General features: G+C 40.8%; 1 protein-coding gene across 1 annotated transcript in view; it reads right to left on the bottom strand.

The window, feature by feature from the left end:
* CDH23 (cadherin related 23) overlaps positions 1-20550 on the bottom strand; it is a 677284-nt gene that overhangs the window by 145007 nt on the left and 511727 nt on the right. Inside the window, exons 28-30 of the mRNA XM_081954507.1 lie at positions 11054-11114; positions 8870-9018; positions 4562-4697 (exon numbers count right to left, since the gene is read on the bottom strand). Of these exons, the coding sequence (XP_081810633.1) occupies positions 4562-4697; positions 8870-9018; positions 11054-11114 (346 nt within the window). The remainder of the gene's footprint in view (positions 1-4561; positions 4698-8869; positions 9019-11053; positions 11115-20550) is intronic.

Below are 20550 nucleotides of genomic sequence, written 5' to 3'. Positions count from 1 at the left end.
GTTAGACTAGAAGACCTCCAAGGTCCCTTCCAACTTTGTTATTTTATAAAATCTATGATAGTCCCCCCTCCCCAAAAAGAAGCAAGCATTGATATATCCTGTTGTGGTTTTAATTCTCATCAAATATGCTCCATTGGGGTTCCAGATGCACTTTCTGCATTTGCTTCTTTTTGCGTTACTTCCTTCTGTTTGTTTTCCACATTATGGGGCAACTCTTCTTCTTCCTACTATTCCAAATCCTATAGTACAGCGATGGCAAACGTTTTTTGGCTTGCGTGCCAAAAGTGGGGGGAGTGTAGGGGGGGTTGTGTATGGGCATGCCACACCCATAATGCTATGTGCACGACCCCAGTGCGCATGCGCACATGGCCAATGCTCTCCCCCATTTTTGGCGTGCTTTTTTTCACCCTCCCCAGGCTCCAGAGGCTTTATAGGACCTGGGGAGGGTGAAAACAGCCCCCCCCGGAGGCCCTTGGTTTGCTCGTAGGGCCATTTTTTGCCCTCCACAGCCTTCAGGGAAGCCTCCTGAAGCCTCCGGAGCCCTCAGGGAAGCCTCCTGAAGCCTCCGGAGCCCTCAGGGAAGTCTCCTGAAGCCTCCGGAGGACTAAAACCGGCCCTACGAGCAAACCGGAAGTCCATTCCTGAACTTCTGGTTTGCCTGTAGGCCAGTTTTTCGCGCTTCAGATGCTTCCTGAAGCTTCTGGAGGGCGAAAAATGGCCTCAAAATAAGGTCGAAGTCAGTTGGCCAGCGCGTGCATGTGCGCTGACCACCTGACAGGGCAACGCCTCGCGTGCCCTGACAAATGGCTCCGCGTGCGACCTGTGGCACCCGTGCCATAGGTTCACCATCATGGCTATAGTACAATTGCTTGGAGTTGTACGAATTAATCTTAGATAATCCACCCCCGAGGTGGGTTGCTCCTGGGCGAATTGGTAGTAGTGGCGGCGGGAGGCTTCGCCCACCTGCCTAAATGCTTCTGCGCATGCGCGCGTACACGAGAAAACCAGTAGTAAAAAAAATGGAAACCCACCCCTTTTCCACCCCCACATGTCCCAAATTCAATTTCTCCCACCCATCCTGTTTTTTTAAAAATAATTCTATTAGTTAAAATGATGAAATCCAAAGGGAAGAAATACATAGGGTTAGTGCAGTGAAGGGAAAGTCACCTCTTTTTATTTTATATCATTTATTTATATTTTTAACCGACTTTATTATTTTTATAGAGTTGTTAAAATGTACTAAATATAAGCAACAACATGCAGTCCTGATTAAGAGGAAGAAAGATTGAATTTAAATTAACAGTTCAATTAACAGTTCAATTAACATTTATTCCTTTAAGGCACCCATTGGGGAATCTGTTATTGCTTTTGCCCCTGCAAAAAAGAGTCTTAGAAACTCTAATTTTATGCAATTGGAACAGATGGTTAAAGACCCATTTTAGCTGTACACTAAAGTCCCCACAGATTAATTTATTCCAGGAGCCGTGGTGGCACAGTGGTTAGAATGCAGTACTGCAGGCTACTTCTGCTAACTGCCCTCTGCCAGCAGTTTGGCAGTTCGATTCTGACTGGTTCAGCCTTCCATCCTACCGAGGTCAGTAAAATGAGGACCCAGATTGTTGGGGGTAATATGCTGACTTTGTAAACGGCTTAAAGAGGGCTGTAAAGCACTGTGAAGCTATATTTTGCAATATATAGCAGTGGTGGGATTCAATTGTTTTTACTACCGGTTCTGTGGGCATGGCTTGGTGGGCATGGCATGGCTTGTGGGTGAAAGCTGAACAAAGCTGAAATTGGAGCTTTCACATTCAAAATAATTTAACCACTTCCTGAAATGTATTAACCAATGTATATTAGAAATCACGAGAGAAAACTGAGACATTATTGGTTGCTGTTTGAAACAGCAGAAACCAAAAAACAACATTTAACTGTAGAATTCCGATTAATGATGGACAATTTTTTTACAGAACCTTTTAATCTAGTTTTGTGCTATTCAGTTATACCCATGAGAGTTTTAGGTTTTTGTTTCCCATGGGAAGACAGGCTTAACTGCAGTTATAAAATATGGTCTCGTGAAGGTCTTGGTAATGCTTAAGAAAGCCGTTTTAGAGACCAAGCATGAGTCTCTGACCTTGTACAATGAAGTTGTTGGAGTAAAGTCCACGCCATTTTAATGGTGGCCATTGCAATAGGGTGTTTACACTTTACAATGTTACTAAGATCAGTATAAGTATAATCTTTATTGTCATTGTACTTAAATACAACGAAATCCTTTCCCCCTTGCATATCAGGGCATTCTCAGTGGCAGGCTCTTACTTACCATGACTTTGTAAGGAAAGGGTAACCCAATTCCATTCCCTTGGCTGGGTTAGATAATTGAGATGATGTTATGGCATATTATGCTGTCCTGCCCTCTGTATCAAGTAGAGCATTCTGAATTCATAACAACATGTACTCATCAGTCTTGGCCAGAACAGACAAACATTTTCTTCTTGCTAAAAATCAGCCTCTACAACGTCTAGGAGGGTTGCCAAATTTGGGCTGTAAATTTTAATTGCTGTAAGAAGACTCTGGGCTTAACAGTAGCAAGGCTTATTTATTGATTTACTCTGGACTAAACATGATTCTTTATTTGTTTTATTAATTGTTTGGCTCTCATTGAATTAACTTATTGGGGTGTTATGTGATTTTTCTTATTATTACGTTGGTCTTTGACCATAAATAAATTAATTGTACTGCTAGTTAGTACCTTCGGCAGATGTTCGCTAGTCCAATTATTGAAAAGAAGAGGAGCCAGTTTGCTAGTGCGCCCCTTTAATTAATTCCTTTTAAGATAAGTACTGAAGCAGAGAGACTCTTTAAGTTGGCACATCTACTCTGCATGTAGGCATTCAGATACAACATTGCAATTAACAATTATGATGGTGATCTATAGTTCTTTCCCCAATTTATCCCATGGCTATTCTCAGTAACAATATTTTAAGTTAATAGGGGAGGTCAAACCGGGGACCCGTGGGCCAGATGTCTCACATGTAGGCCAAGTCCACCCCAGCTCCACAAAGGGGAAAAAATGTCACGCTACGTCATGTGACAGCAATGTGACGCGGCGAGTTTGACATCCGTGTTTTAAGATCTTGATTTAATAGACCATTTAAGGAAGAGCATTCCTTCTCTACATTTACATAATTTCCCTTGTTATATCATCCTATGTCAGCTGTGCACTGATGTCACATGCTGCAAATTATGTCAATTGATCTAATGAAGTAAAATGCATGCACATTTAAATCAGTATGCAAATTAAGCATGTTGACTCAAATTGCATCTGGGTACCCAAAATGATGGGGAAAATGTAAATTTAATTATGAACATCATTGTACACGGGATTTTCTAAAGCAGCATTAGCAAGATGTTAATTTTTCAGGAATTGGGTATGCCTAGTATAGTGAAAAGAATGACTAGGAGAGGTATAATTGCAGTGTTCCAGTATTTGGGGGGGGGGGGGCTGCTAGAAAGAAGCATGGGTCAACCTGTTTTCCAAAAAACTTGAAGGCAAGACAAGAAGCAATGGATGGAAACTAATCAAGGAGAGAAGCAGCCTAGAACTAAGAAGAAATTTCCTAACAGTGAGAACAATTAACCAGTGAGTTGTGTCTTTATATGTTGTGGGTTCCCCATCACTGGAAGCTTTTAAGAAGCGATTGGACAGCCGTTAGTCCAAAATGTATAGGGTTTCTTGTTTGAACAGAAGGTTGGACTAGAAGACCTCAAAGGTCCCATTCAACTATTATTCTATTGTGCCTAAAATTCAAATATACCTTCCAAACTGAGCTTCATTTGGACATGCAGCAGTCTAAAATAAGAGAAAATAGTGAGTATATAAGAAGTAAAAATATTAACATACCGGTCCATTGACTTCCTTATAATTATGGATGGGGACTAACCCTAATCAGTGTTGGATAATATTTATAGAATGGGTCGCATAAAATAATATACACAAATTCCTGATTTTACACCTATGAGGAATTGGATATTGGCAGGAGGCTTAGATTCAAAGAAGCTATCTGAAAGTTTTTAAGTAGCTTTCACTTTCTGTTCATCAATATCTGTGTTTCCCTGAAAATAAGACAGGGTCTTATTTTATTTTGACCCCCCAAAATAAGTGCTTGGTCTTATTTTCGGGGAGGTCTTATTTTTGAGGTGCAGGAGGCGCGAGCGTGGTCACCTCATGGCTGCTGCTGTGTTGCAATATTTTCAAGGAGGTCTTATTTGGGGGGGGTGTTATTTTAGCTCATGCGCTCAAAAGCCCAATTGGCCTTATTATCTGGGGAGGTCTTATTTTTGGGGAAACAGGTTATGTAGTTGATTTTATTCAACATTACAGGAACTGGAATTTATAACGAAAAAGATATACATCTTAGGACTCCTAACATGGCTCATACATACAGAAAGCTCTAATACTTTTCCTCCAAAGATAAATCAGGACAGGATCACCAACAAAGAAGGCTATTCAAACAGCATTGCAATGGCCAGCCTATGTAATTCTTCTATGCAATAACTATACCTGTATCACGATCTGTGGCCCGGACTACAGCAACAGATGTCCCAATTCCAGCGGTCTCTCGCAAACCCAGCCGATTATATTGTCTTTGGGTAAATACAGGTAGTTCATCATTAACATCTTCCACATAGACTATTACCTGGGAAATGTTAAAAATACAGATCATTTATTTGCCTGGAACCTTGATGGGGGGAAGAAATAGAAACAACATCCGTATTCATTACACCAAGATAAAGGACCATATATACTTAAAACCATGGGTTGGAGTGTCAGAACTGCTACCTCATGCCTGCTCTTCGTAATTGCTTCAGTAACAGCTTGCCAGGAACACTGGAGGGAGGGTGAGAAGAAGGGGCAACACTTGGGGAGAAAGAGAAAGTTAAGAAAGTGAAGGTTGCCTGCCCAAGATGGCATTTCAAGGTCGCTACGCGATGAAAATAATGCAGTTACAAACCAGCCTATAATCAGAGTAGCCGTTTCCAAAACATCTTCTTCAAAATTAATAGAATAACAGTGTTGGAAAGGATCTTGGAGGTCTTCTAGTCCAACCCTCTGCTTAGGCAGGAAACCCTACACTACTTCAGACAAATGGTTATCCATCTTCTTAAAAACTTCCAGTGTTGGAGTATTTACAACTTCTGGAGGCAAGCTGTTCCACTGATTAATTGTTCTAACTGTCAGGAAATTTCACCTCAGTTCTAGATTGCTTCTCTCCTTGATTAGTCTCCACCCATTGCTTCTTGTTCTACCCTCAGGTGCCTTGGAGAATAGTTTGAATCCCTCTTCTTTGTGGCAACCCCTGAAATATTGGAACACTGCTATCATGTCTCCCCTGGTCCTCCTTTTCATTAAACTAGACATACCCAGTCTGAATCTGCTGCCAGCTCTGCTGGCTGGTGGGGGCCATTGCAATAACGTCAAGGGCCTTCAAATATCCTCAGTGGGAGTATATGGTTAATCCTGGCTATAGTACAAATATTGTTCAAGCCAGCCAACACATAACAGAATCCATGAACAGCGATACAAATGATGCCTTCAAAGCCAAAACCGTCCACACCTAAAACAAATAAAGCTTCAAGGATCGTGGTTTTGTTTTTCCCCTTTAAAAATAATTCAATTAGATAGAAATTCAGCCATCTGCACATTCAGAAGTAAGTAGCCTGTTGATCAAAGTCTATTTCTAGCGGCAGCAATCAGTGTCACTCCAGAGGAAAGAAAAGCACCCTTAATATCCTCTAAAAGGAAAACAACGTTTCTCAGAACAATACGAAGGAGGGAAGATGAATAATGGAATACGCCATGCATTTTCTGAAGACTTTATTAGATCCCGCCTAACCACTCTGTTATCAGCAGTGAATGTCACTGACAAGGCACTGAATTGTTAATTAGGAAACATATGAAATAATGAAAAATGGGCTGGAAGATTATTGACTATATTGAGCATAAATAAAGAGACTCCCAAATGCATCATTGGTATGAATGTGCAATCTGTTTGAGCAACATATTCTATTAGAGGAGGCTGGCTCTCTGTTAATACTTGTTAAGCCTTATTTATCTGCAGCCATATCTATTTGGAATGAAGTATTGTTTTAATTCAAACAATGTTAACAGATACAATACATAGGACATCTGTTGTATTAAATAGGTGAGCAGGAGGAGCAAAAGAGTCCTACTGTTACATCCTCCTCAAAACATATTGACTTTGAATCCGTCGTAGGTACTCAGCATCTACTCAGTAGCTACTGTGTTTTCCCGAAAATAAGACAGGGTTTTATTTTCTTTTGACACCCCCCCCCAAATAAGCACTTGGCCTTATTTTCGGGGAGGTCTTATGATTTTTGAGGTGCAGGAGGCGGTAAGCGTGGTTACCTCATGGCTGCAATATTTTCAGGGAGGGCTTATTTTCGGGGAAGGGCTTATTTTAGCTCATGCGCTCAAAAGCCTAATTGGGCTTATTATCCGGGGAGGTCTTATTTTCGGGGAAACAGGGTACTTATTATGTCATTTTGTTTTTATAATGAATGTGAGATAAAAAACTTGACCTACCCTGCAGGTAGTTCTCCACTTACGACCCCAACTGAGCCCAAAATTTCCATTGCCAAGCAAGACAGTTGTTAAGTGAATTTTACCCCATTTTACCACCTTTCTTGCCACAGTTGTTAAATGAATCACTGCAGTTGTTAGGTTATAGCATGGTTGTTAAGTGAATCTGGCTTCCCCATTGAATTTGCTTGCCAAGCAGTCACAAAAGGTGATCACATGACCTTGAGACACTGCAACTGTCATAAATCCATGCCAATTGCAAAGTGTCTGAATTTTGATCATACGACCATGGGGATGTTGCAACGGTCATAAGTGTGAAAAAGAGTCATAAGCAGACATGGACTGCTGCCTGGTTGGACAGGTTTGGGCAAACCGGTAGTTCTGATCACCGGCTGGGTCTGCCCACCTGCCCCGGCCTATTTATCTCACTCTTTGACTTTGTTCCCCACCCACGCAGGCCAGTTGATTGCTGCACCTTGCCTGCTCAACTCACCGCAGCTACCTGAGAAGATTAGCCGTGTGTGTGAAGTTTAATAATTTCCTTCAATAATATCCACTATGGAAGATTTCATGTATTGCATGCATTGTTACTAAACTACGAGTAAATCTGATATAGCAGTCTGCAGAATTCTCTATTATAAGCAAAAACCATGGTGTTGAGAATGGCGTTTTCATTCATTTTCATTCTCAACACCAGTTGGAATGCAACTCCTCTAGACCAGGGGTGTCATGTGGTGGACATGCCCGAAAGCCAAAAAATACTGGAAGAAAATACACACATGCCTGGAAAATAAGATGAGACAACAAATAGATCTGAAACCTGAGACATTTTTGTTGGGCCTGCTTCCAGGAAATTATAATAAGGGCAATACATATTTGGTTCTACACATCCTAACAGCACATAGGATCACATATGCATAATGATGGAAAAACCCAGAAATCCCTGCAAGATGGTATTATAATCAAACAAATTCTGGAATGTGCAGAGATGGATAGGTTAACCCTAAAAATTAAAGGAAAAGAAGATTTGGACTATTTCATAACATGGGAACTATTCTATAAATGGTTAAATGATAGATATTGAGGTTAGAGGAATGGAACTAAATGAAATATGGTTTATAGGAGAAAGAAACGGTTATATAATCAACATTATCATGGAAGATAATATAGAATATGATTGATATTATCACATATTTGTTTATGTATTACCGCATATTTGTTTGTATGTATGTATGTATGTGTATGTGTGTGTGTGTGTGTGTGTGTATTACATTAACATCTACAATTATGATTTTCTCAGCATATCTATCTATCTATATCTATATCTATGTATCTATGCATCTATCTATGCATCTATGTATGTATGTATGTATGTATGTATGTATGTATGTATCTATCTATCTATCTATCTATCTATCTATATCTATATCTATATCTATATCTATGTCTGTCTGTCTGTCTGTCTGTCTGTCTGTCTGTCTGTCTGTATGTATGTATGTATGTATGTATGTATGTATGTATGTTGTATTTGTGCTGATAAATAAATAAAGGGAGACTAGTATAGATCTATTTCAAGCTATTTAGCTCTCATCAGCTAGCCATACCCTTACTGGGATTCGAACCAGCTAGCTGATAAGAGCTAAATAGCTGGAAATAGATCTATACTAGTCTCCCTTTATTTATTTATCAGCACAAATACAACACAAATATAAAAAGGCAACATTAAAAATAAAAATATGGTTTTCTGCCTGGATGGTCTTCTGTAACGAGCCGAACGACAGAAAGAGGGAGTAGTGAGCTCCCTCCCATATTTGGGCATACCAGGGGTTGTAACACACATACATACATACATACATACATACATACATACATACATACATACATACATACATATTCATAATGACGATGATGATGTTTGTATGCTTGTATGTTAACACCATGGATACCTAGAAAGCACACTGTGCAACATAGAAAGGAAATGTAGAATATAAAACAATAATAAAATATTCATAGACCAGGGGTGTCAAACTCACGGCCCGCAGCTGGACGCATCACACGCTGGTCACTTCCACCCGCATTTTAGCGAAGGGGGGGAAAAGTCATGATACGTCCTGTGACGACAAAATGACGCCGTGAGTTTGACATCTCTGCTCTAGACAACATTCAATTCATGATACCATTAGGTGAACATTATTGATGGCATTAGTTCAAAGGGGCCACAGCCGGAAAAGGATAACTGATTTCTAGCATTTTGGGAAAAGACTTTACCCTGACAGAACTTCTCATTGGTCCTTGCTCACTGTTGTAAGCCTCCACCTCAAGAACATGGGATGAATTTTGTTCTCTATCCAGGGGTCGTGTACCCCGCATGACCAGCCCATTGCTGGGATTGATCCTGAAATTGTTGAAATTGTTTCCTGTTGATAAGAAAGAAAAACTACCAAATAATGCATATCAGGGTGACATCACAGTGGAAAATTTACTACTCCATCCAGTTCAACCTCAAGGCATATAAGAGATAGAGGCAGTAGAGCAGGGGTGTCAAACTTGCATTTCACGCCAGCGTCAGGTGATGTATTGGGACTTTTCCCCCCCTTCGCTAAACCGGGCGGGAGTGGGCCCGGCATGTGATGCATGCGGCCCATGGCCCGCGAGTCTGACACCCCTGCAGTAGAGAAATGTTTCCCCAGTTTGCTCATTGTAAGGTTGGATGGATTCCTGAAAAAGCAATGCCCCACCTTTTTTTCTAAAACTCCCACATCTTAAAATGGGTCAGGTGAAGAAAGAGAGAGAGACAAAGAGACAGACAGAGAAAGACACAAAGAGAGACAGAGAGAGATCTTATAATATCACAAAATGTCTTTGGTAGGGCACTTAGAAGTTGCACAAGGACAGCACATCTACACCATACATTAAAGCAACGTTTCTCAATCTTAGCAACTTTAAGACCTGAGGACTTCAACTCCCAGAATTCCCCCAGCCAGCCATGTTGGAAGTTGAAGTCCACAGATCTTAAAGTTGCCAAGATTGTGAAACACTGCATTAAAGTAACTCAACTTTCTTCTGGCTTCCTTTTCCATGATCCTGGAAAAAAGGTGTTTCTGTTTTAAAGAGCTGCCACAACATCATTTTCTTCTCCTCCAGTTCACACTTTAATTAATTGCACTGTGATCCTGAACTCGCAAGACGTCTACCGCACTTTCCCCAATTGTTCCTGGTTATTGCAACCTTTTGCTTATTCTTAATGACTCGCAGCAGCTGAATGCACTTGGAAAGGAACATTCTGAGATCATGATCTCAGAGTATTATGCTAAGAAAAATAGATATAACGATAGCAGCTTTTTTGCAGTGCACATAATTCCAGAGCTACGTTCACAATTGGGACCAGTATCTCAGTTGCTGAGCAAAGTGGTCATTAAGTGAGACATTATGTGACTGCTTTGTTCCTTCCTTCGGCACCATTGTAATTTAAAACAGTTACTGAACAAATGGTTATAATTTGCGGGACTACCCATATATCTCTATCTTAAAGATCATAAAACATGAACTGTCAGGTTTTAAAAAGGGAAGTTTATTGCAATTTCATTACACAGTAAGTTTGATATATCAGAAGTGGAATCCATTCAGATTGTTTATCTCGATAATTTAAGTCTGAATGGAAATAGTACAGCTATATGAACAAGGAAACTGGAGTTAGGCTGCATGGACGTCAATATGGTTTCAAAGGATATATAAGAGTCCTTACAAAATATATAGTGCAAAAGTTGGCTTGGAACTCAACATTAAGAAAACTAAGATCATGGCATCTGGTCCTCTTAATTCCTGGCAAATAGATGTGGAAGAAATGGAGGTAGTGACGGATTTTATTTTCCTGGGCTCACCACAAATGGGGACTGCAGCCAAGAAATTCAAAGACGCTTGCTCCTGGGGAGGAAATCTATGGCAAATCTAGACAGCATTCTAAAAAGCAGGAGACATCACCCTGCCAAGGCTATCGTTTCCCAGTTGCAATGTATGGCTGTGAAAGTGGGACCATAAGGAAGGCTGAGCGCCAAAGAATTGAGGTCTTTGAACTATGGTACTGGAGAAGACTCCTGCGAGTCCCTTGGACTGCAAGGCGATTAAACTGGTCAGTCCTAGAGGAGATCAACCCTGACTGCTCTTTAGAAGACCAGATCCTGAAGAGGAAACTCAAATACTTTGGCCACCTAATGAGAAGGAAGGACTCACTGGAGAAGAGCCTAATGCTGGGGAAAACAGAGGACAAAAGAAGGGGTCGACAGAGAATCAGGTGGCTGGAGGGAGTCACCGAAGCAGTAGGTGTGAGCTTAAATGGACTCCAGAGATTGATGGAGGACAGGAAGGCTTGGAGGAACATTGTCCATGGGGTCATGACTTTGCAATTAACATCAACAACAACCCAAAATATAGATATCCTAAATATCGATTTACCTCTGACAATTCTGTACCACACACGGCCATTCACACCTTCATCTGCATCCATGGCTTTCACCTGTTAGAAACAAACAAGAAAAACAACAATAATGGAGCTGTTTTCATGTTGAATCAAATGCCAGCTACTTCAATGTGTTCATTTATTTATAATGCTGGTCTCCTCCCCTTGTCATTCTAGCTCCAGGGCAGCTTACATTTGATAAAACATAAACTTGTTTTAAGAACTAATTAAAACTGTAAAGACAAGGGGGGGGAAATCAAAAGGTGAGTGCCCCACGACTGTTAGGAAAATGGACAAAATATTATCAGTCACAGGAAAAATATTTTATTATTCCGCATTCATTATTCTGTAAAATAATTGCAATGGAAAGAGGTAGAGACGAATCGGTCCCAAAATGGAAAATATTATTCTTTAGGGCATTATTAAATGTGAATACATTAGGTCTGCAGTAGACACTTGCTATGTTTATGTTTAGCATGCATAAATTAAATTTCTTATTTATTTTATTTTATTTTATTCATACCCTGCCTTTATTATTTTGATAAATAACTCAAGGTGGTGAACGTACCGAATACTCTTTCCCCCACTGATTTTCTCACAACGACAACCCTGTGAAGTGGGTTGGGCTGAGAGAAAGTGATTGGTCCTAAGTCACCAGCCGGGTTTCAGGGCTAAGGTGGAACTAGAGCTCACAATCTCCTGGTTGCTAGGCCAGCACTTTAACCACTAGACCAGGGGACTCCAACCTTGTCAACTTTAAGGCTGGCGGACTTCAACTCCCAGAATTCCCCAGCCCGTGGGCCAGATGTGTCATGCACTGGCCACACCCATGCCCTCTTTAGCAAAGGGGGGGAAAGCCCAGATACATCACATGAAGTTGCCATGACGATGTGAGTTTGACACTGCTGCACTAGACCAAATATATTAAAAAGTTCACGAGATGTTATTGAGGTGATAGTTGTATAGTTGGTTTGTATCAAGTGAAGGTCGAGGAATCACCAGGTGCAATTTTGACTTGGGTCCCCCAGATTTCCCCACCTGGTTTCTCAGTCTTTCTTAGCTTAGAAAAAGTAAGGTGTGATTGGAGGGGTGCAGTGGCCTAGAGCTCTCGTCTCACAAGCAGGAGGCTGTGAGTTCGATCCTAAGAAGCAGCAGATATTTGTGCTGTGTTACACACTTAACAATAGTAATAGTATCTGTGAGGTGATGGTGCAGAAGACGGAGAAAAGGACAGTAATCTTCCTTTTCTATTATTTTGTGTGCTTGCTTCATCCTAATGCAGTGCATGCAACGGAAGAGTTCATTTCTGTGTCTCTTCTTTGTCCAGGCCATTCATTGGAGTTAATGATACTGAAGACTGGCAAGGACAGTCATCTTCCTTCTGTAAGTAGCTCTTGTATTGTTTTGTGTACTTATTTTAATTTTATTGTAGTTTATCCATTGGGGCAAAGAATTCAGTGACATCGCCTTGACCACTCCATCCGGTCACATGGGTGGCAAGCCACTCCCACCCGGTCACATGGGCAGCAAGCCACTCCCACCCAGTCACATGGGCGGCAAGCCACTCCCACCCAATCACATGGGGGGCAAGCCACTCCCACCTGGTGACATGGGCGACAAGCTACTCCCACCCAGTCACATGGGCGGCAAGCCACTCCCACAAAGCAGGCCATGCCTACAGAAGAGGTTCCAAAATTTTTTGAAACCCACCACTGGTGTGTGTATATGTACACATACACACACACATTTTTAATCACCTTATAATCCCTTGGATCAGGGCGACTGAATGGAACTTAATGTTTACTGGCCGAATACCCTTTCTAATGCCTATGTGGATTTCACAGCAGATATTTTATCTTTGTGCCTCTTGATTGTGAGGCAATCTAGGCCACCAAGCTGCTCATAGAGGTAGAGCGGCCCATGGACTGGAAGCGTCACATGCAGGCCACACCCACCCAAACTCTGCGAAAGGGGGAAAATGTCACAATACATCACGTGACAGCAACATGATGTCACGTGACGGCAAGTTTGACACTCATGAGGGAGAGAGAGAGAGATGTATTTCTGTGCTCCCCCCTCCATTTCAGATAGGTAGTATAATCTAGTTTACATATCAACACAATCTCTATTATATATCACCGAGTACTAAACATGAAGAATAAAAAATACGCAACATGACCGTATTTAAGAGTTAGGAAAATTGCATTAGAGGGTGGGAAAACTAGAATTCCACCACTTTTACAGATGTTCCTCATGAATGCTTCAGAGCAGTACTTCCCAAGTAGGATTTGCAAAAACCACTGAATTCACATTAGAGTGCAGATAAAGGGAAGCATATCTCGAAAGAAGAACTCTATCACTGAAAGCTTTGGAGGTTACAGAGGAAGCACGAGATGAATGCACAAGCACTTCTGTATTTCGCTGCCAAGTTTCATGTAATATTCAAAGGGGAACTTATTCAGGATCTGAATCTCCTCTGTGTAGGAGAATCTCCTCTGTCAAAACTTCACACCCGACATTACAAAGTGCACTACACCGAATAGAAAAACAACTGTACTACTTCTGGCTGGTGGAGATTTCATCACAGCATTTGAATTACTGTAGGACGTGAAGAAATCTAGCAGCTTCTCCTTTTACACCACCCATGGTTCACTGAGCACAGGAATCAATAGTTGAATTTCAGTTCAAAAATATCTTGAGGAGGCTGTGAGTAGCGATTGAGGCTAACACAAAGAATGAACAAACCAGAATGACAGACATCAAGATTCCAAGTTCAGGAATTACTGGGTTCTTAAGTAAATTAAGTGACTTAATTTGCTATTAACAGGTGTCACCCATACCAGTGGTTGTTTGCTTCACAATCTGAGGTAGGACAATGCATTGTTGTTCCCTCAGTTCAGTGACACCCTGTGCACAATAGAATATTTTACAGATCTTTGTGGAAATACAACAACAATTCCGCCACCTGGTGTTCCTATGGCTTATTGCAATCATCTTCCTAAATTCCCTTGGTGAGAACAGAAGCATTTGTTAAAAGCGTTTTGCAAATGTTGTTCAAAATTAGAGAAAATATAAATAAAACATGTGAACAAGCAGTGCCCTTTGGGGGAAAAAAACAAAAAGGTGGAATAACAGAATATTTTAACTACTTGAGAAAATCTTGAAAAGGGTTCAGTGTGTGTGTGTGTGTGTGTGTGTGTGGTATGTCTGTCTGTCTATCATCTATCTATCTATCTATCATCTATCTATCATCTACCTACTTACCTACCTACCTACCTACCTACCTACCTACCTACCTACTGTGTCTGTCTGTCTGTCTGTCTGTCTGTCTGTAAAACACCGGCAAAGATCCCATCTTGAAAAATATCTCCTAAGGAATACTCATGCAATAATATTCCTTCCCCACCCCTCCCCCATGTAAGCTAGGGTGGGCAATCTGGTGTTTTCCAGATTTCCAGATTTTATTACTCATCAGTTCAAGTCAACTGGTGGCTGTGGGCTGTGGTCCAGAACATCTAGTGGGCAATAGATTGCCTATTCCAGATATAAACAAGCCTAATCTTTAACATCACTAATATGTCCAGCAGTCATTAGTGTGGCTAAAGCGTAAAAGGGCAGTGATGGTGAATCTATGGCACACGTGCCCAAAGTGGCACACAGAGACATGTCGCTTGGCATGTGCAGCGCCGTCCATTCCTCTTCTGGGTTTCTGGCATGCATGGGCATGCGACAATCAGCTGGTCTTTGTGCATGTGGCAGTGCCGGAAACCGGAAGAGCTGATCTTCCATTTTCTGGCATGAGCATGCACGCCGGCCAGCTGACCGGTGCGTGTGCATGTGCAGCAGTAATTAGAAGACTTCCTGGTCAGAGCACATGCGCATGTTGAAAACCAGAAGTTTATTTTCAATGCGCGCATGCCTCCTGGGCAGCTCATCTTCCTGGTCACGGCCCAGATGAGAGCGTGTGAAGCACGAAGCAACAAAATATGCCATGGTGAACCCTGAAAGCAATTGAAATTAATGTGGCCTGGTCTGCTTCCTCCACTGACCAGCTGCCCTTCTCAGGCAATATTTCTCATGCTGGGTAGGGAATTATGGGAGTTGAAGTCCACACCGCTAAAAGTCACCAAATGGATAAACATTCCTCTAGGGCATGCTGTGAAGACTACCTATATTGGATATTTTGGTATTAATTGAATGACTGCGGGGCATTCGATTAATACCAAAATATCCAATATAGGAGGTCCTCGAGTTATGACCAAAATTGAGCCCCACATTTCTGTTGTTAAGTGAGACCTAAAGTAAGTTAGTTTCGCCCCATTTTACGACCTTTCTTGCCACAGCTGTTATGTGAATCACTGCATTTATTAAGCTTGTAACGTGGTTGTTAAGTGAATCCACCTTCCCTATTGACTTTGCTTGTCAAGAGGGTTGCAAAAGGTGAGAGCACATGGCCCTGGGAGACTGCAACCGTCACAAATATGAGTCACTTTCCCAGTGTCCAAATTTTGATCACGTGACCATGGGGACACTTCCACGGCTTCAAGTGTGAAAAACGGTGATATAAGTCATTTTTTTCAGTGCCGTTGTAACTTTGAATAGTCGCTAAATGATCTGTTGTAAGTTGAGGACTACCTGTATAATACAGGGGTGGGATTCAGCCGGTTTGCACCGGTTCGAGCAAACAAAATGTTAATTTTGCTGAACTGATTGTTGCAAGGACTGGCTGGCCCCACCCACCCCTCCCCTCCTGGTCCACGCAGACCGTTCATCATGCCAGCTAAGTGCAGGGCCCGTATGGAGGCTCCTAGTGGCAAAAACCGGGCATCCCGGAAGTCTGGAAACAAGTCCATTTCCGGCATCCGGAGGGAATCTGGGGCCCCGGGGGAGGCTGTTTTCACCCTCCCGGAGGCTCGAAAAAAGCCTCCGGAGCCTGAGGAGGGTGAAAACGTCCTCTCCCCCGCTGTGGTGCAGGAGGTCGAGTAGGCCACACCCACCATGGCCACACCCACCCAGCAACTGGGCAGAGAACTGGTTGCTAACAGTTTTCAATCCCACCCCTGCCTCTGTATTATATGACTAGTCACAGCTATTTGTCCATCCTTTCACCCCAAGTCCTGTCCAAGCAGTTCAGGCTTCCACCAATCAAGAAAAAAAGCAGCCTTGAAATGTGCAGTGAATTATTCTGCATTTGTCTCCCTTGGATGGAGAAAAAGGAGCAAAAGCAAAGAAATGATCTATAGGAAACCTGGATGGAAGATGGCAGCCCTGAGGAGAGGAATATTCAGTGAGGACCCAGGGAAATTTCTCTTCTGTCACAGGAGGAAACCTTCCCTTCGTTCCCCCTCTTCCCTCAACTGCTGGTCCAACATGAAGAGTGAACAGACTCCAGACTGTACCATTTAAACTTTTAACAGGGGATCGGATGCACTGGAGATAAAGAATAGTAATTCCCTTATAAGCTCAGATCAGAAAAGCATTGTGGCTCATGACAAGATCTTCCAGATCGAATACCTTGTTAAGCGCCTCAGGTTTTGTACTGCTGGGAATCTGCAGCAGCTCTTCATTATTTACAAGCAGACTTTTCTCTCTCTCTCTCTCTCTCTCTCTTTTCTCTCTCTTCCCCTCCCTCCCCACTTCTCTGGGCACACCCCTCCCCCAAATTGCCAGGGGGCTGGAAAACAACAAGAGGCCAAAAGAAGGGGATGGAGAGCAGGAGAACTAATCAACAAACCAACTTTAAAAGTGGAAGGGACCCGGCAAGAAAAACAATGCAGCGAAATAAAGGGGTTTGAGAGATAAAAAAATCATAGCCAGGGAATCTACGAAGTTTGCTGCTGCTAAGGTGGGTCCAGTTCTCCTAGGAACATATCCAATTCAAAAGGTCAGTGCATTGATAAAGTGCTCTTTATTTGCTCCGGTTTTGTTGCTTTGATTTCAGACAAGAACACAGTGGCTAATGTTTGAGTAGGCTTAATCATCAGCAACTTAAATGCATCTGGAAGGAACTCATAAATCAAGGCCTGTTTTACAAGGCAGAGATGCACATCTGTGTCTCAAAATGGATTGTATAGAAGTAAGAAATAAAAAGCAAACAAATTGCTCTTTAATAAACAGAACCTCTGACCTGTTTGTTAAAGCGTGTTGCACAACAGGGTCACCGCTGAACTATCCTACAACTACAAATGTAGGATAATGTAGGATATCCATTGACAATGGATAACATTCAAGAAGCTTACTCAATTCATGTGTCTCCACTTATTTTAACGTGACTCCGTTTAGTTTCAACTTACTACAGCAGAAATGTACATATGACATAAAAATGTACATTAGATAATTCTGTAGGAACATAAATAACTCAAATTAATCTTTGAGCTGGGTTGGTTCCCTCTTTTTGGCTTGGAGAAAAGGGACATCCTTGTCTAAATGTTATTCAATAGAAAAAGTACTGGGAATAGTTGACTAAAATATTTGCATTGATTCATCCCATTGGGAAGTGCCTTTACCGTATCCGTAAGGCTTATTTTTTGTTTGGTCTATCTTATTTGCCAGTATTCTGACTTTTGGGGAGTCCATAATTTATGCAGCAACCATATTTCCTGTATGTTATTATTATCTGATGAGTCTCTAGAGAGTAATACAGATGATTGGTTTAACATCATCTTTGCAAATTGATAAGATTACTTATTCAATATATGCACATAAATTGCTGTTTTCGGTATTTGGATACATCTGATCAACACTTTTGCAGACAACTACAGTTCTGTACACACATACACATACACACACACATTTACCAGATAGAGACTCAAAATATCTTGCAAGAATCACTGCAAGCCTCAAAGTGCATTATGTAATAATAGTTTTGTCTCGAAGGACATTTTAGCTATATTGCTTACAAACATTTAGACTCAATGACAACACGAAACTTTACCCAGAAAAAATCAAACATACACAATAGATTTTATAGTATGTTTTTTTAGAAGATGAACACGTCTGTTTTTCTCTGTAGCAAGAACTGTACTCGATGTTGGGGATCTGTAGAAAATTATTATTTCTTACATTTTATGGTAACTAGCTGAACTTGACAAATGAAAGGGATTAGTCTGGGTTCAGGAGAATCAGCCATATGCAAAGCATCCCATTTCTATTAATTTGCAAAAGGATTTAAAGAACGTGAGGAGACACTGGATTTTTTGTTCTATTTACATCCATGGATGCATTGAAAGAACATTTTCCGTCTACATTTGAAACTATATTTATTTACTTAAGCATTTTTCACATTTCTGAACCACTCATCTCCTTCAAAGATTTTAACTTCGAAAACCACCACTTTGACTGCATTGAGTGATTACCACAAACATACATACGTACGTACGTACATACGTACATACATACATACATACATACATACATACATATGAAAATTTTGCTATGTTAGAAGGCATCAGAGTTACTTTTAAATAAAACAAAGATGCTTCCATTAAGATATACTAAGATAATGGCTATTTACAATTGGTAACTAAGTAAAAGGAGAAAAGATGGAGGGAAGGTGGAGAGAGGATTGAAATACTTAGAATAATCTCGTGGAATCTTACAGAATTACAGAACAGTGTTGGAATGGACCTTGGAGGGCTTCAAGTCCAACCCCCTGCTGAAGTGGGAGCCTTTATACTTGTTGGCTATCTAAATTTTAGGGTATTCTGGAAAATAGGATCGAAGACCATCTTTAAATATTTCTTTCAATGTTAAATGTTTGGTAAAAGTTATAAGAAAAGTAAAAAATATAATATTTATGTAATAAAAAACCCAACTGGAATTTATTGATTCAGCCTGGAGATATAAGATGGCCTCACATAATCATGGATTTCTGTTCTGGAAATAATGAAGTATCTATTGTCCTGAAGTTTGTTTTGATTTGCATAGTTATTCCACTTTAATTCTGGTTTGTTCTGGTGCATTGCTCTTTTGCTTATTAAATCTGTTTTCTTCTAACCTTTCTATTTATACTGTATGTTGCTATTTTTGTCATAATATCTTTCTGTTTTATTTAGAATTTCTCTGGAACTGATTATTTACTTCGATTCATGTTAATTATTCCAGTCTTTTTAAGGTTAAATTTAGAGCCTGGATGAACTACAGTATAAATGATTTTTATATTTCACTCTTATAATAGCATTTTACTTTTTGATTTGTAAAGCCCTTAAACCCTGTAAACTTGCTAAAGGAAAAAATATTGTCGTGAAAGTAGGTGAGTGAAAAAAAAACTGACATGACTGCAGGAATTTACCATTTATATTACCGAGAGAGAGAAAAAAACCAGAACAGTTCATGAAAGCACACTTAACACTGAAGTTGGAACTAAACAGCTGAAAATTGTCAGTTTCATGTTGTGGAGAGTTATGTACTTGATAACAAGCTTAGGGATTACATTCATGTGGAAAAAAATTATCTGCCAAACAAGCACCAATTTATCCATCATCCAATCTCTGCTTTTTACAACTTTAATACATCACTGTGGTACTATATTTGAAAGCTGATCTACCTTCCACTTAGGGTTGTTTTCATCTAAACCCATCATCATCATCATCATCATGATGTTTTTCTTCCATTTTCGTTCATGAACTAGGAAATGGATTGCTATAGGTTTGATCGACAACCAACATTGATGCCAAGGATATAGTGTCATATCTTCTCTCTATATATATATAAAATGTGTGTGTGTATGTGCGGGTGTTCTAGCATAACTCTGGAATGCCTCGAGCAATTTCAACCAAACTTGGTACACAGATGACTTGCTCTCTGGAGACAAATACTGCAAGGGTAAAACACTCCTAACACCCCTCAGGATGTGTGTTAAGATATAGCCTGTTGTGCCTTAAAATGGTTTCTATTGTACTGCCATAAAATGGCTTCTACCGTACAGCGCAGTGGAGTTGCCCTCGTAACGGCTTTACAGTACTCCACAAGGGGAGTCCCTCTGGTAAGGGGGAAAATCCAATAATAGAAATTATGTTTGGTCCAGACATTTTCCCCCCTATAAATAAATACCCGGGCAATGCCCGGTTATCAGCTAGTAAGTAAATAAAATGCTAAAATGCCAAAAGTATTCAACTGTGCAGAGTATCTCCAAGCCAAGTAATTCAGTGTTTGGAATGTGGTGAATAGAGATTTTCCACAATATAGAGGCAATCCAGATGGTGATTAGGTTTTGTTAGCTTCAGATGTTTGTGGAGCTGTGACCTCTTTCCTAGCAGGCAGTATATGGTGTCACATGGCGCAAGTAATAGCACTTAATCTATCAAAACCATGCTAAGGTTGGAATTGAATGATCATTCTTCCTATTGTTTAATTTGGATGTAGCGGTTGAAGAACTTTGGACAGCTCTGCCAGAGACTCTGGCCATTAAAAGTAGGTAAAGGTAAAGGTTCCCCTCCCACATATGTGCTAGTTGTTCCCGACTCTAGGAGGCGGTGCTCATCTCCGTTTCAAA

The sequence above is a fragment of the Natrix helvetica genome (genome assembly GCF_964273705.1).
Source record: "Natrix helvetica genome assembly, chromosome: 5".
Taxonomy (NCBI): domain Eukaryota; kingdom Metazoa; phylum Chordata; class Lepidosauria; order Squamata; family Natricidae; genus Natrix; species Natrix helvetica.
This window is presented reverse-complemented; position numbering and strand designations above follow the sequence as displayed.